General features: G+C 37.4%; 1 protein-coding gene and 1 long non-coding RNA gene across 4 annotated transcripts in view; both read right to left on the reverse strand.

Moving 5' to 3' along the window:
* Positions 1–16,650, reverse strand: part of KLHL2 (kelch like family member 2) — a 56,681-nt gene that overhangs the window by 13,839 nt on the left and 26,192 nt on the right. For all 3 annotated transcript variants that reach the window (XM_027456458.3, XM_027456457.3, XM_005016575.6), the window contains one exon: positions 8,534–8,696. In XM_027456458.3, coding sequence (XP_027312259.1) covers positions 8,534–8,696 — 163 coding nt within the window. The remainder of the gene's footprint in view (positions 1–8,533; positions 8,697–16,650) is intronic.
* LOC140002443 (uncharacterized) lies at positions 1,235–8,525 on the reverse strand. Its single transcript, XR_011809036.1, has 2 exons — positions 7,393–8,525; positions 1,235–6,526 (listed from the first exon to the last, which is right to left on the reverse strand). It is a non-coding gene; the product is annotated as an uncharacterized lncRNA (long non-coding RNA).

Below are 16,650 nucleotides of genomic sequence, written 5' to 3' on the forward strand. Positions count from 1 at the left end.
CATCTTCCCTTGGGAAAGGGAACACTGCATCATATCCAACAAGATATGGTTCATAAACTAGAAATGCGTGGATAACTTCATATATACAAAAGCCTTCTATTTTAAAAGAGGATTTAGATTTATGACATGCTCTAACGAACAGGAAGAGATCCACTCCCTAACAAACAGAGGGAAAGTTGAGAATCTACATTTGTGGTATTACTTTGAAAAGCTGAATTCTGTCTTCATGCTAGGAAGAGAACTGTAGGAGAAAATAAATAAATAAATAAAGTACTTGAACAAAAACTAAGGGACTGTTTTAATGGATGCCAGCATCTGTGCTTAAAGCATGAAATAAGGCATATGGCCAAGAGCTAAGAGATGAGAGGAGTGGAAAAAAGAGAAGCTAAAACAAACTACTCGGTCAATAGCTATAAGCTCAGGTTTTCAAGCAATACCTGGAAACAAATTCTCAGCTGAATGAAATAAAAAAAAAAGGTGGGGGGGGAGGAATAGGAGAATAGGAGGGCAGACTGCTATATAAATTTTAGCCATCCAAAAAAAAAAAAAGAAGTGGGAGTGTAAATTGAAATCATTTGCCTCTTAAGAACCAGATTTCTTGTTGCCAAGGAGACCATCTTAACTGACTGGTAGATAACCTTTTGGCAGAAGCCAATTGAAATTACAGCTAAATGGATTATTCAAAATAATAAGAAATGAAACAAGAACAAGGAAACTCAGAAACACCAATTAAATCTGCCAACAGCAATTTATCTAACACCGTTCAAGCACTGAAGACAAGAGGCATTTTTTTATTTATTTATACATACATAAAAATAATGCTTATGAAATTCAAACCTTTCTACTTCCCTTTAACAAGAAGGATATCAGCATCTTATTTTGAAATAAATGATTTGGTACTAGAAGTCAAAAAAAAACTTTATTTATATTTTTTTCCTATTAATTCTGAGAGAAAAACAGTATTAGGGGTATTTTCTTGCCTTCTGAATTAGGATTTGTCTTATCTCATCTTTATCTATTCTTTCAGAATTTTAGCAATATCTGAGATAATAACATCAAACATAATGAAACTTATGACATGACTGAACATTTCATGTATTTAACCCCTGCAAAATCTCAAACTATGTATGCTTTTTATTTGTAACAATGTACTACTTCATGAACATCCCTTAGATAAGCAGACAGAACTATCTGGCTGGAACTTTTCATAAGAGAAAAATATCTTCCCCCCCCCCCCCCCCCCCCCCCCCCGCCCCCCAAGAATTTTCCACACAGCGTGCAGCTTTGACAAATTCATGCTGGAATCCTGCCTGACTTCTTGCCACTTTACCCAGATATTGAAGCCAGCTGGCTTGCGAATCAGGCAGCCTGGTAACAAGCTGTCTTAGGAGCTGCAGGGTCTTGGCTTCCAAATTCCCACTTTCTGAGCAAGTACAATTCTAATTTTTTATCCTCAAAACTTAAATCTGCCTTAAAAAAAAAAATCCCTTCCATTTTAGGAAGCTTCTAAAATATCTGTTCCAATAGCATATGAAAACCAGATTTTCACATTTTCGCAACTGGTAGAAACAGTTTGTATCTGGATAGCTGACTATCTGTCCTCATCTGACCTGTAGGATGGGACTTTAGCTTCAGGGACATACTAAAAGGACAAAAAAGGAAGTTCTTAAAAACACGAAAGGAGCTAGTAACAAAATGTTTGGAAATGCAATAAATGAAGGTATCTTGCAGAGCAAAGGAAGATAAAAGGAGCTATAAAAATACCACTTTTTGTTATTTTCCATCAGGGGTCTGGAGATGTGTATTCTACATACACACATCAGCAGTACGTGCTTGACCTACCTCTTCTGTCCAAAACGTACATGGTCTGGTCTTGACAGTACTACAGATATTGTCGCTGCCTTTGTATTTCTCAATCCCATAGGAAAGAATGCTGTATCTGAAGTTTGCACAGGACATTTCATGCTACAAACGTTTGTGGATTAAATCACAAATACTACTTCTCTCATTTATATACCTACACTCAAACCTCAACTGGCTTAACTGCCTTTACTAAATGGAATAAACAGAGATGCACAAGTCTCTATTAGGTTCCCTCAGATGAGAAACCTTTCAGAGAATCTTGGTGGTAAAAAATAAAAGCCTGTAACCTATCTTCTACTTTGTTTTATGACAATGGCCTTTCTCAATGTTTGTCTCTCTGTGTTGAAAACTGCTCCATTTATTTTCCATCAGCACTGGGCTTCAGCCATTTACTAATATCTTTTTGGTGTGTTCCAGCAGTTGATGACACTCCAGAAAACTTTTTAATGTTTTGTTCACTTCCAGAAATCTTCTCCCAAAGTTCTTCCCAAAGAAGATGTGTTAGCACTACAAAAACACCTGGAATGTTCCAGAAACACAGAGAAAAAATTATCAGTTCAAAAAGAAGCTTTTTTTTAAAAACAGAGATGCAAAGCGTGGAACTCGGAACTGAGCCTTATGCTCACTTAACAAGGACAATGATAATTTCTCAAGGAAATGAAACAAATAGTTTTTAAACTTTTTTTTTTTTTTTTAGTTATTGTTTCAATTTCCAATGTCATATTTTTGGCTTGGGACAAAAGGTCTTTACTAATGGCATAACATAAGGCAGTGGTCAAGAGTGCCTTATAACCAGCCTTATAGCAGAGGGATAGACACAAGCTCTGCCAACTTAACTGGGAGAAGCTAAATGCTGCAGAAGCCAATTTTAAAAAATCTGATTTCCTTGTCAATTTTATGCTTAAATAACTGCCTTTTAGAAGGCCATGAAATTCATAGCAGCCAAGGTAACAGAAGCATAGCAACAGACGTTGCTACTCAGAATAGAATTATAAGAAAGATTCTGCTAAATATGTCCTTTAAATCTCATGAGTACAAATGTACACCAGAATAGTCTGCAGAAGGCGCACGTACTTCCCAAATGCAGTCAGGGCTCAAAGTTTTAGCCAGAGCACCAGAACACCAGATGCAGCATCCCACAGTTAAGTACAATATAGCAATCCGTGCTGGCGCTAAGGTTCCCTAACAAAGGTTTCTGTGACCTCTCAGCATGATGCTAAAAGCCAAGCAGTGCTGGTCACCAACAGACACTTCTAGAGACACTCCTTCCACAGAGAATCCAACCTTTCCAAACCCAGTGCGTTTATGATATTAATGAAATTACATTTATCAACTTCGCCTGCAACGAAAATGCATTTCAAGAGCTAAGTTCTGCATGAGAGCTCTAGTGCTGTGGTGCTACAGACCACATTTGTAGAACTTCACAGAGTTAAGTGGAATATGTTCATAGGATTACTGGAAATCCACTTTATCTTTTCACAAGATTACAGAAGACCTCTTCTAGCTAAAAGCATAATAATGAAACATTACAAAAAATTTAATAGAACAAATATTTTTAGCATATAAGATGACAATAAGCATTTCTTCTGCTTCAGAGTACCAGCTGGCTTGTGGGGCTGTCCCATTAGCCTTTCCAGTTTTATCCCTAAGTCTGGCATGACCTAGAGAGGTGTGGAGCTACATTTCCTCTCTCTCTTGTTAAAAATCACTTGAAAAGACATTGAGATTGACTCCAGTCCAAGATGGCATAGCCCTTTTAACTCTATTCTCTTGTAGTTCTCTTCCTTTTTAACTGTGGATTAATCATGTGCTTCCCTTAAGATTTTCTACTTAGCATTCCCACTGCTTATGTCACTTAAGAAATTCCTGGAATCAAACCACTTTCCCTGATTAAAAAGCTTTACCAATCTATCTTGAGGTTATAATTAACATTTTGATAACTGTAAAACACACCATAGACAATTCTTAATTTGTGAGCACGCCCTAAGACTACCTAAGATATATCACAGGCTAAAACTGAGATCAGATGCTTATTAACAGCATTCATGCCACATTCTCTTAGTCGAAATCTTCGCAAAAGAAAGAAGAGATCTCAGCTTGATCTATTGCCCACCTGTGGAAAAGGTGCAAGACCCAGAGTAGGACTGCACTAGGAAACGTCACCATAAGAGCTGGCATCTCAGAAAGTTTAATTGTAACAGAAGTCAACTCGAAGAAATTGGCATGAAGTGCATACTATTTTCAGCTCTCTCAACAGGCATCAGATACATATAAACGGCTCCCCTAAATTATGGAAATCCAGTAGTCTGCTACAGGAGAACCAACCCCACCACAGGACTATGAAGCTCCAATTTTAATGGAATTTGGGTTTCACTCCCACTGGAAGGAAGTTCCAGAGTCTCTGTAACTTATCTACATTTGCATCAATTTGTTTTTATGCCATTATTGTCTATTAGCAGAGTTTAACTGCCTCTTTTTCCTAAATATAAAATAGCAAGTAAAACAAAGAGTGGAAGAAGTCAAAGAGCCAGGTGCTTTTCGTTTTCTGTTTTCACTGTTATTCTAGCTTCTGTAACCTGTAATCCTACAATGTAGGCTTACAGGAGTTCAGCTGTCTGTGACACAAGGTCTGATTCTGAAATGGCACAGCCACTTATCTTTGGCTTAGACTTCTGAGAAGAAAAATCTTTAAGTTGTGAGAAAGAGCCTTGACAAAGTACACAAAGTTGCTCAAGAACAGAGGGAGAAAAAAGATGCTATGATGGCTATGATGGCATTTAGATGCTTGAGAATTCAAGAGGGAAAACATTAACCTAAAAAGGGATACAACTGTTTGTTGATAATTGAGGGTTACAAGTTGTACGTAATTCCCATACTCTCAAACGTGTAACAAGTATTGCACTCATGGTCTCGCCAATGTCTTAGGTTTTATATTTTTATACAGTGATCTACGTAAATATTAACTTTAACTACTAAATTGAACAAAGGTAATTTAAAAGAGAAACAGTTTAGCAGTTGTTAAGGCATAGTCAGAGTAGAAGTTGGAACAAAAAAAAAAATTAAAATTAAGCCACTGTTATATGAAACTGCATTCCTTAAAACATTAGCTATCTAAACTTTAGCTAATAAATATAAGCCTGGATTCCTATTGCATAAAAGATCAAAAATATGACAGCCTTTTGCAGTTGATACGGTGTTACTCAAAGGCAGAAAAGATTTAATTAAAACCTTTTGCATAATAGTCTAAAACACAGTTATCACAGAAAGTACTGAGTTGCATCTACACTAGAACTTCTCTCCAAAGACATGCATCACAAAATTTAGTCCTTTCAAAAGCAACCTGAATAGCTCTTGAATTGAGTTTTAGGGTTCTTTTGTATTTTTAATTGATATATAAATAATTTGAATACAATTTCACTGAGTTAAAATAATGAAATATTACCGAGCATGGCTGATTTGCATTCCTCAGTTTCACATTTAAGACAGCAACCAAGAATTCTCTCAATGGACACCTAATCATACTGCATTTATTTTTTCCTTAAATATCAATTCTTGACAGAGAAACTATAATCTTCTGAAAGTGAGGGGAAAAAAATCTATACTGGAAAACAGATTTTCTTGAAATTAAGGCTATTGTAAACATTCATCAAAATCATTCTTTTTATGAGGTCTAAAATTAGTCACGACAATAAAAAGGCTATTATTTGGATCTGGACATCTGAATTAAGCACTTAGTGCTCTATTCAAGGGAAATTGTCATTTTTAACTCTGTACTAAGTTGTTAATTTTGTTAATTTGTCATTGTATATTTCAGAAAAGCTATGAAAAGAAATATAGTCTTTTTTTTTTTTTTCTTCTCTGCATTATTACCAGGATAATTTGTTGTGTTTTTTTTTTTTTCCTTCTGCTTTCTGTACTGCTGTCATACTAAGTCTGACAGACTGCTAGGGATTAACGAAGGCAGGGCAGAAAGTGCCAGGCAATGAGGTATCTCACACCCTAACTATGCACAGTATATTATCTTAAGAGTAAGAACAGAAAGTGCATTACTTTAAAATTCACCACACAGATACTGCAAAAACACAGTAGGAGTGGAGCTGGCAGCTCATGGTATGGGCCAGCAGGACTCCAGGAATATGACTATAAAAAAGGAAACATATATGAGGAAAGTACTTTCTGGAGGAATCCGACAGAAATAGAAGATGGAGGAAAGAGAAAGAAAGGTTAGCTCCAACCACAAAAGAAGTAGGAGAGAAATACAAGAGATACAAGTGGAGGTAGTGCTACTGAATTGGAAAAGGCAAGGGTAAGAGGTTGGAATTTTATCCGGAGGGGTGGGGGGGAAGGAATACTGCAAAAGTAATACAATTATCTTAGCAGACAGAGAGGAAGTTGAGGCGGAGGTAGATTTGCATTGCAATAAATGAGAAATTTGACATAGAAATTTGGTGGGGAGGGAAGAAACAAAATAAGGGAATAAGTAACAAAGTAGTTGAGAGAAAATGGCAGGGGAGAGTTAAAGTTGTTAAGTTCACAAACCTGAATGACTAGGAGAACACTGAAGTCACCAGTGAGTGGAAGACAGGGGGAAGGGAAAGATATTTAGATGAAAAGCAATTCAATTTTGCTGAACCTGAAGTAGGAATGAAATATCCAAGAGACACTGTAAAGACAGGAAAAGATCTGTGACTGGACAGATAGAGGCATACCTGAGAACAACTCTCAACCTCTGACAATCCATGATTTCTGAGTTCGCAGCATATTCTAAAACAAATTTGTCCTATTCTTTGAATATTCACTCCTGTTGCTCTAATGAAAATTTACTGCTTTGCTAGCTACTAAATTTTATCCCTATAAAAGGGTGTGTGTTTTTTTCACCATAAAAAGCTTCTATTAAAAATTAATTCTTCTGTGTAATGTCTTCAGTCTTTACTTAAACACCAAGACCCCAAGGCATTCTACAGTGCTACTTAAATGTAAAAGAAAAAAAAAAACTGTTAAAAAACTGTTAAAATTGTTATGCTAAAAATTCACTGCTTTGTGCAAAGCTTATACAGTGGCTTTAAGGATTTGTTTGTGGGTTGTTTTTTTTTTTTAGTAATCTACATTATGCAACCTTTACTGGTGTCAAAAGCAGTTAAACAAGGGAATCCAGGTGGATTAGATTATGTTAACAATTACTGATTTGGTAATACTTTCTCTGTATTATCACTTTCCAACAGCAGAAAATGTATTTGGAAAGTAAAGAAGGAAAAAAAAAAGGATTTTAGTCTTCACAGAGTCATAGAAATGCAAGCTACAAAGCACTTCAAATCATCTAGATTTGCACACAGGTGTGATCTAGATCAAACTAAATCTGATATTGGTCTAACCAGTTCCTTATAGCTTTCCAACAGCAGAGAGTTCATAACTTCCATAGACAGCTTGCCTGATCAATGTTACTTTTACAATAAGATTTTTCTTAATGTATGAAACTACTTTAAAAATACCTCACAAATGAAGCTTACTCATTCTCATCTCTTTACGTACTGGAAGATTTGTGTTCCTTCTCATACTCCTAGCCTTTTAGTTTCTTGACTGAATGGACCCTTTTCTCTCACAGTCTTTGTCATAGGTCAGTCTGTTTTCTTAATATGTTCTTGTTAGACTTCTTTGGATTCACTTCAGCTTGTTTGCATCTGTCTTAAAGGTTGGTTCAGCATTTTTCCACCTGAGGCCTCAACAGCATCAAGAAAAAGGGAATAATTATTCTCCCTTGTCCCTGCAACAACACTTCTGTTAGTTCACCAAAGAATCAGAATAGCTTTTTTATTAACAACGGCAAGCAAAATGAGAACTTAATTTTGAAAATGTGCAGACTTGACACGAGCTAGTCTTCTCACAGATATGACAAACAGCCTTTAAGATGACAATGGCAATGTACTTTTAGTAATAAAATTAAGAATCTAAGAACATTTTTCAGCAAAGAATGAGAATCAATGACAAGTGTTCTTCAAAAGCAAGTAGAAATTAGACTAATAAAACATTTTGTTGGTTGAGCTATATTGTTACTTCAAAGACATACCTCTATCCACTTTGTGTCAAGACAGAAGAATAAGATTACAGGTACCCTTTATAGTAGGAAATTTGAAGTTTTGGGCTAAGTAAGTAGGATTCTCAAAAGACAAATTACTCAAGACATAATATTGATATGATGTTTCTTGACAGTGTCTACTTAGCCAGTAGAGTACAGGGGCTACAGATAGCCTTCCCCCATGCCCTCATCTTCTTTCTTCCCCCATGTTCTGCCAACAGTCCTGAAAATCATAGATGGAACTTTGGTTCTTGGCAATTGTTTCTCTAGTGCCAGAATTTTAGTTCTTTCCTGCTTTCTCCCCTAAACTATGGTGCAAAATTTTAAACAGGCTGGATTATTTCTGGGTTACAAATTGCATGGTCCTGATAGGCCATGAAAATACTGCCCCTATGTGCAGTTACTATAACCATGTTTCAGCCAGCAGACTTTCCTTCTATGACAGACATTCATATCAAATGCACTCTTCAGAAGATGCATACCTGGATGAAATTCAATTTCCTTTGGGCAAGTGTGGGTGGATTGATATGGAATCCGCATGTGTGTGTAACCCCCAACACAGATATCAATCTAACTTCTATGACAATGATAACTTGCCTGCATATGTGTTGGCCTTGTTCAAGAGATCTGTGCATGCATGCATGTCAGCAAAAGCACGAATTCCCAAGCAGTTGACAGGATGAAGCTGGGATTCCAAAAATTCACAGCAAGTCCTTTTCACATCTTGCAGTTGCAAGAGACCAGCTGCTGGGAGCAGTACCTGAAAGAAGCGACAGGTGTTTAATATCTCAGTTCAGTTCTGACTTGATACAAGAGTATTGGTCAACGTTAATAAAAATAAAATAAATAAATAAAACAAAGAGAGGAAAATTTCAGAATCACAAGACTCAAGAACTTAAAATCCAACATCAAAATTATTCACGTCTCTGCAAATGCCATTTAAGATTTAAAATCATAAACATCTCTGTCACCAAGTTCACTGGAAAATCATTCCATAGATTACAATTCTCACACATCATGTAAACCCTCTCCAGTATTTACTCACAAGTTCCCTAGTTACTCTTCCCAACACTCCACATTTGCACCTCACCTTCAACCCTTCAACATTGGGAGGGTTCACTTTCTTAAAATCAAAGTTTTCTAGACCATGATAGTATACTTGTTTGCATGCAAGCACGGGACATTGTCCACATTATTTATTTATTTATTTAGCATCAATAATAAGCATATTTATGCAACTGATTCTAACAGGGACTCAATTCAGTTTTCAAGGAAGTCTGAAGAATGACAATTCTGGGATTTAAAAGCCTGAACATATAAAACATTTATATGTTCGCTCACTGAAAGTCCATACCAGCAAATAACTACTGTAAATATTTGTCCTTCCAACTTTCACAAAGAAAGTGAAAAAGGAAGGAAGAATTTCAAGAACAGTACAACATGCATTTTATTTGACCAGTAAAATTTAAACATCAGGTTTAGACGAAATATAAGTTAAATTCCCTAGTGCTAACTACAATTTCTTCTTCATAATGCTTTTATTTTGGTGCCTTTGACAGTTCAGTTTAACGTGATTTCTATTTTAGAACATTCAAATATGAAATTAATGTTAGTTTGCATCTTCAGTGGATGACAACAGGAGAGATTTGAACCCAAGTCTTGCAATTTTTTACTTACACACAGAGAAAACATATACTATACGGTTGCATCAATAATAAGCCAGCAAAATATACACCAAAGACAATGGCTGCACTACTCTTGTTAAGTATTACTTTTTTTAAACGATTACCTGGATAGAATTAAAAAGAGTCAGGCAAGAACAAAACTGGATGATCAGGAAGAGAGCTGGAAGAGCAGGGTAAAGTAAAAAAGACCTGTGTAACTAATACCAAATGCAAGTGGCAGAATATCCATATAAATTATTGCTCTTGGGAACAAGTTTTAATTTTAGTAACTGTCTGCAGAATCAACTATTTGCCATCATCAAGGACTATATGATAATCTTGCAAAACTGAAATCTGTTTTAATATTTTTTGTCGTTCCTCTCCCTTCAGCCTGCCATACATGAAGCTTGCTTGAAAACCATCTTTCTGTTCCACAAAGTATTAATCCCTAACTTGAAGCAATAACCTGCTATAGCCAACTGTGTAAAACAGCGGAGATCAATGTAGACTGCAAAAAGGAAGAATATCTTTAATAAAGTTTGCTTCAGGTATCAACTATTAACGAAAGAAATTAAGGCAAAAAAATGTGACTGCACTGATACACCACCAGAGGGTGGTGAGGCCCTGCAGAGAGATCTGGACAAATAAGAGAGCTCGGGCAATACCAACAGTATGAAGTTCAGCAAGAGCAAGTGCTGGATTCTGTACCCAGGAAGGGACAGCCCTGGCTGTAAGTACAGACTGGGGATGAGAGGATGGAAAGCAGCCCTGCAGAGAGGGATCTGGGGGATTTGGTTGATAGCAAGTTGAATACGAGCCAGCAGTGTGCCCTGGCAGCCAGGAGGGCCAGCTGTACCCTGGGGTGCATCAGGCATGGCACTGCTAGTGGGTCAAGGGAAGGAATTGTCCCACTCTGCTCTGCGCTGGTATGTCCTCAAGCACTGTGTGCGTTTTTGAGTGACACAACATCACATATAAAACTGTTAGAGAGTGACAAAAGGAGGGCTACAAAGATAGTGAAAGGTCTGGAGGGGAAGATGTATGAGGAGCAACTGAGGTCCCTTTGTTTGCTCAGCCCCGAGCAGAGCAGGCTGAGGGGAGGCCTCATGGCGGCCTGCAGCTCCCTCACGAGGGGAGCAGAGGGGCAGGCGCTGAGCTCTGCTCTCTGGGGACAGCGACAGGACCTGAGGGGACGGCATGGAGCTGGGACAGGGGAGGGTCAGGCTGGGGGTTAGGGAAAGGTTCTTCACTGAGAGAGTGGTTGGGTGTTCAAGAAGCATTTGGATAATGTTCTCAGACATATGGTCTGATTTTTGGCTGGTCCTGTTGTTGGAGCCAGGAGTTGGGCTCAGTGATTCTTGTGGGTCCCTTCCAACTCAGGATATTCTATGCTACCAAGCAAAAGAACTGAAGATTAGTTTAAGTCATAGATAGTACTTGAAAATATCGAGTAAGTCTAACAAACTAAATGGGATAGATATGCATGAAGGAATAGGAACAAGTGTCAGCAAAAGTCACGCAATTCAAAAACAAATTCAGTTAAGCTTGAAGTCTACTAATGACAAGATTAAAATAGTCCAGAAAACTCATTTTATATTAGCATATATGTTTATGAAAATGTGAAGATAATTCTGGCAATAGAAATTACATTACTGGAACTACAGTATGATTAGTTAAAACAGCGTGTAGATAATTTGATTGCATAAGATACAATCATTACATTATGTATCAAAAATCAGGGCTGAAAATCCAACACAAGTGTTTACTTCCGCAAACTGTCTCAATGAATCAAACATTTCACACCTGCTTACAAAAAATTCACTAATCCAAACAGTCTTAGGTAATTTTAAGTGGGTTATCAGTATAGTTGAGCAAATAACTCTGACATCAATTCCTGGCTGTGTAAGTAGATTTAGTAGAAAAATACATAGAATAATCAAATCAGTAAAAGAAATAGAAAGATGAAATTTGAGAATGTTATGCAGAAAATAATTTAGTATCTCTATGCATAGTCACACTGAAAAGCTTGCTTACTAATAAAAACAGGAAACAAATGCTACAAGAAAGTCTGTCTTAATTATGTGAAACTTAAGTCAGCCCTTAAATCATGGTAATTGAGTTTGTAAAGTTATAGATTTAAATACATTTTAGCTATCAGATGATGACATATGTTAGTCTATAAATACATGTATGTGCATTCCACTAGTAAGAAGGAAAAGACAGACAAGGTGCATCAAATTCAGCCCCATTGAAATTATACATTGAGCTTTAGTTACTAGGCAACAAGAGCTGTGATAACATCCAGCTATTTCCTTTGGTACTATTGAACCCCTCAGCCTGTACAACCACCTGCATTTAAAACAGCTGCACTGCAGGTAGATTCACTCTACTGAAGGCTACCAAGCTACCGGGGGGGGGGGGGGGATCACTCCTCTAAAACATACTAAAAATATATTAAAATTGCAGCATGGATTAAACTCAGCTGTTGCTCACTCTGAAGTAGTAGGTTATAGCTCAGCTTTATTTCCAAAAATAGCCAGTAGGGGGTACCCTAACTTTCCTGTAAAAGTCAAAACATACTTCAATATGCATATTGCTTCCTACTGCAAGAAATGCAAAGGGAAAAAAATCCTTTCCAATGGCTTGTTCTATGAAAAAAAATCTTGTCATAGTGGTTGTTTTTATAATCAGAAAAACTGAATAGATTATTATTACAGATGGCAAATAAGAAATCACGTATTCTCTTCTTTGCATCAAAGTAGTAGTGATGAATCTTGGAATGACTGCTAGATTTCCTAGAGCATATCATTTAACCCTTATAAGCTTCTGATGACTTTCCTGATTATCTCCTGATTCTCCTTTCTGCAGAAACACTCCTGTTCCCAAGGCTATGTGTACGTGGCACTACAACCACTTTTCCAATTCCACTGAGATAACAAGGACTTTGATCAGGTCGCGTGTGGTATCCTGCGTATTCAAGAGAGATCCACTTAAGGCCCAAAACTTTGGTCCCTATTTTCACTGGAGTATTCAAGTACTTCAAAGTAACCCATTTATGTTATCAACCTGTTTTTGAGGCTGCTGCCCTCTCTCGTGGCCCTTCAGATACCTGCCAGGATTCTGATGAGGGCTGGAGTACACTGATGTTGCCTGCAGCAATTGTCCCTCCTTTTTTTCCAGTTCACCCTCATGTGGCTGGATGTACTTACCTCATGTGACCAAAATACAAATCTATTGAGTTCTGAGATGAGGAGCAGCTCTTACAGGCAGGCATCCATCTAGTTATTTGTGACCTATTGATTCAGAAGGAACATATCTACAACAGTCTGGGAGATACAGCAGGGCTTGTGTGACTAGCCAACAAACCTCTACCATGGAAGAAGGCTCAGAGGAGATGGATAAGAGCAATGAGTTCAGCAAAGAATGCAAGGAATGACCACCCAGTGCTGTTAAGCAAACTGAACTTATCTCAGCACAAGGTGGGGGTAACCTTTGTTTTCAGAGTACAGCTGTACCAGTAGGTCATCAAGTCATGTAAACAGCCTTCCTTGAGATAATTAGTAGAGAGCAATCCCTTTCCCAGCTAAACAGCCCGGCAAAGCAGGGGAAGTATACATGTAACTCAGTCCAACTGTAATTATAAAATCTGCATAACCAAGAAAAATAAAAGACCTCTGAAGAAAGTAATAGGCTCGAGCTGGCTTTAACCCCTGTATTCCTTCCTAGTGACTGGGGCAACCTGTCATGCTGTGTATGCACGTTAGGGAGACCAGTAATGGGAATCACATTTGTACAGGGATCTAACTGTATACTGCAGTTGCTATATTGTACTTTTGTTCTGATTTCAGTATGCTGCTGTCTGTCTGCTAAATCAGTAGCATGATGCAGCACCAAGTATCTTAAAGACCTTTCATTAACCCCTCTCACATGGACTACCTTAAAGAACCCGGTCAGAGTACTGAGCTGTGACAGCCTTCCACACAGCCTTGGCGTGCCTCCACACCAGACAAGGGGGTTTGTCCTGCCAGAAAGCTGCTGGATGACTTATTACAGGCATCTCTTCACAGCATTTCCACTTCACGACATTCAGTGCTACGTTCCACTTCAGGCAGCCCCTAGCTCCCAAAGTAACAAGCACAAGTTGGCACTGCTTTACGCAACAGCTGCCTTTAGTATCTGTCCTGCTAGGTGACAATGGAGGATCGCTAGCTTACTGGAGCAAGTCCAGAGGAAGGGGCCACCAAGACGATCAGGGGACTGGAGCATGTGGTATTGCAAAGAGAGGCTCTGAATTTGTTTAGCCATAAAAGAGAAGGTGGAGAGAAGGTGGAGGGGGAGAGCTTATTAGTGTCCACAGCTGTTTAATGGAAGGGTAGAGAAAACAGAACCAGGCTGTTCTTGAAGTTGCACAGCAATTGCACAAGATGCAATACAGAAGTGAGAAGTTTTGGAAGTCTGATTAGAGAAAAGGAGTTAGGCTTTTTGTTTGTTAAGCCACAAGGGTGATTAAGCTCCAGGACAGGTCACCCCAACAAGCTGCAGAATTTCCATCCTTAGAGATACTCAAAATACAGTGGACAGGTCCCTCTGCAATCTGCTTCAGCTGGACCTGCTTTATAAATAACAAAGTTCAATGCAAAGTAAAATTTAAATTGATTAGTTTTTGTTGTTGTTGGTTTTCCTCTGCTGGTTTAAATCAATTTGATACAATAATTTAGTAATTGGGCTTTTTTTTTTTTTTACCCAACCCATGCTCTTATCTTTGCATTCATCTTTCCAGTAACAGATTCTCCTGGCGTGCTGTGCTACCTGCAATAGGAAGATGCTTAAGACAAGATTTTTATCTTACTATTTTGAGATTTCCTGGAATTTCTTGGAGATGTATTTCATGAATCCTTGCCTAAATTCAAACTGATACCTGACAATTATGCATTTAAAGAATATATTGCAGGTTTTGGTAACAAGATCGTATTCTTTTCACGGCATAAACAAAAAATTTCTCAGAACACTGTTTTGCACACAAATAAGCCAAAAAAAAAATCAAACCAGCTTATGACTAGAGAAATGAACAGTGTGCTGTTTAAAAAAGAAAAAAAAATATTTTTATAACATGCAGAGGAAAAAACACATCAGTAACATTAGGAAAGAGAATAACCTAGGAAAGCAAATTTTGTGGGGGGTTGGACCCGATGATCTTTTGAGGTCCCTTCCAACCCCTACAGTTCTGTTTGATTCTGTGTGTGAAATGCCTGAGAATCCAATCACAATACAATGCAACATACAAACACTCAAGACAGCGAGTTACATCCTTGCCAATTATAGATATTCCGTATTTCCAGTTCTGACATTAAAATGAAATCAGTTTCAAAGAGCAGCAGTTATGTTAATACAAGTCATAAAACAAATCTTGAGGAGATACAGTAAAATGTAACATGTATTTCTAGGGGTTAAATACCTATTTCAGCTAACTAAATTCCTGAACTTCCTGTTTGTGCCATGGCACAAGGAAGAATGAAATTAAGAGACTGGTCAGAGATCATCAAAATTAGCTGTTTATTATTATTATTCCTATCTCAATGCATCTGTAATATAATTTAAACTGTGGTTTGTAACAAATTAGTTAAATTTCTAGTGAAATAACTCTGTGCTGCATTGAAATTATGCTGCTTATGAGTATGTATATAAAAACACTAAAAGATACAAATATTTTAACACTTGCATCCGTAGGATAAAATGTAGAGGTTCCAATTTTAGGAAATTCAGCTATGCTAGCATTTTTACAAGGACAAGATGTGCAAGTTAAATGTACTGTTCCAGTGTTAAAATACACACAAATCAGATGCTATACTGGATTTAAAAATGTCCATGAGCTGCAAGTTTAGAACATAATGCCATGCATCTTATAAAATATATCTTTAGAGTCTTTGAGTTTATAGGCTATTGTGCAGTGAAGACTTGGATGTGCAAATTTATCCTTTATCTTAATGAGCCCAATCCAATTAAAAATACAGGTGTGGGTGGCAGTTTTATAGCATCAGAGGAAGGAATCAGACTCTTAATTGAGATACAGTCCTGTTCCTTCTCATTCCCTTAGTACTAGCTACATTATTGGCAGAGTACTTTCAGTTGAAAACAAGCAAACAATCAAGATAATGGCGTATTTTGAATGAATGAAATGATCTCTAAAAATACTAAGCAGCTCCTGACTTGGAAAGTAGTGTTAGAGATTAAAATGGAATGTAAAATAAAAGTAACTGCTTTACATACCTGCCATTTAACTAGCATCACTGTCTGTACTTAAGCATCCAAGACAGTTACAACCACATGCAGTTTACAGGAAGTATCTGATTTGCTCCAAAACTGTCTTTAGAAGAGAAACCACTTCAGAAGATTAGTCTGAATGAAATACGAATTATTATTTAAAACATTTGTGGGGGAGGCATTTTGTTTTGTTTTTTTTTTGAGGGGTGTGGAAGTTTGGGGATGGATCTGGGAGGATGTTCTGGGTTGCAAAGTGCAGACACGATTCACAAAGCAAACAAAGTGATGGAAGGGTCACTTTGATCAAGTAATGTACTATAATTAATGGTGCCTATCTGATCTACAAGGGAGAACCATGCTGTCATGTTTGCCTTGAGGATTTTCCTGCATCACCTTTATCAGAACTGTGCCCAAACCACCACATTAAAACATATTTTGGCTTAAGTCTCAATGCAAGAGATAGTTATGATGGTTATTTTTGTTAACAGTGATGAGCTTAGTCTTTCATATCATCTTCTGTTAAAAATTTCTCAAAATAGGGTAGCAATATTGTTCCACTTCAAGGGAAAAATTCTTGAACCTGAAATATTTTTAGTTAGAATTTCAGATTTTTCTTTCCCTCAGCCTCAGACCCCACTGACAGATACACTGCGCTTGGTTATAAAGAAAAGATCACTATGACAAACACTAAAAAAAATTTCCCTAATTACATACATTTTCTTTTTACATTACAGGCAGACTGATTTGTAACACACAAGGCTTGTTCTCCTACCATAACTGAATATTTGC

The sequence above is a fragment of the Anas platyrhynchos genome, chromosome 4, assembly GCF_047663525.1.
Source record: "Anas platyrhynchos isolate ZD024472 breed Pekin duck chromosome 4, IASCAAS_PekinDuck_T2T, whole genome shotgun sequence".
Classification (NCBI taxonomy): Eukaryota; Metazoa; Chordata; class Aves; order Anseriformes; family Anatidae; genus Anas; species Anas platyrhynchos.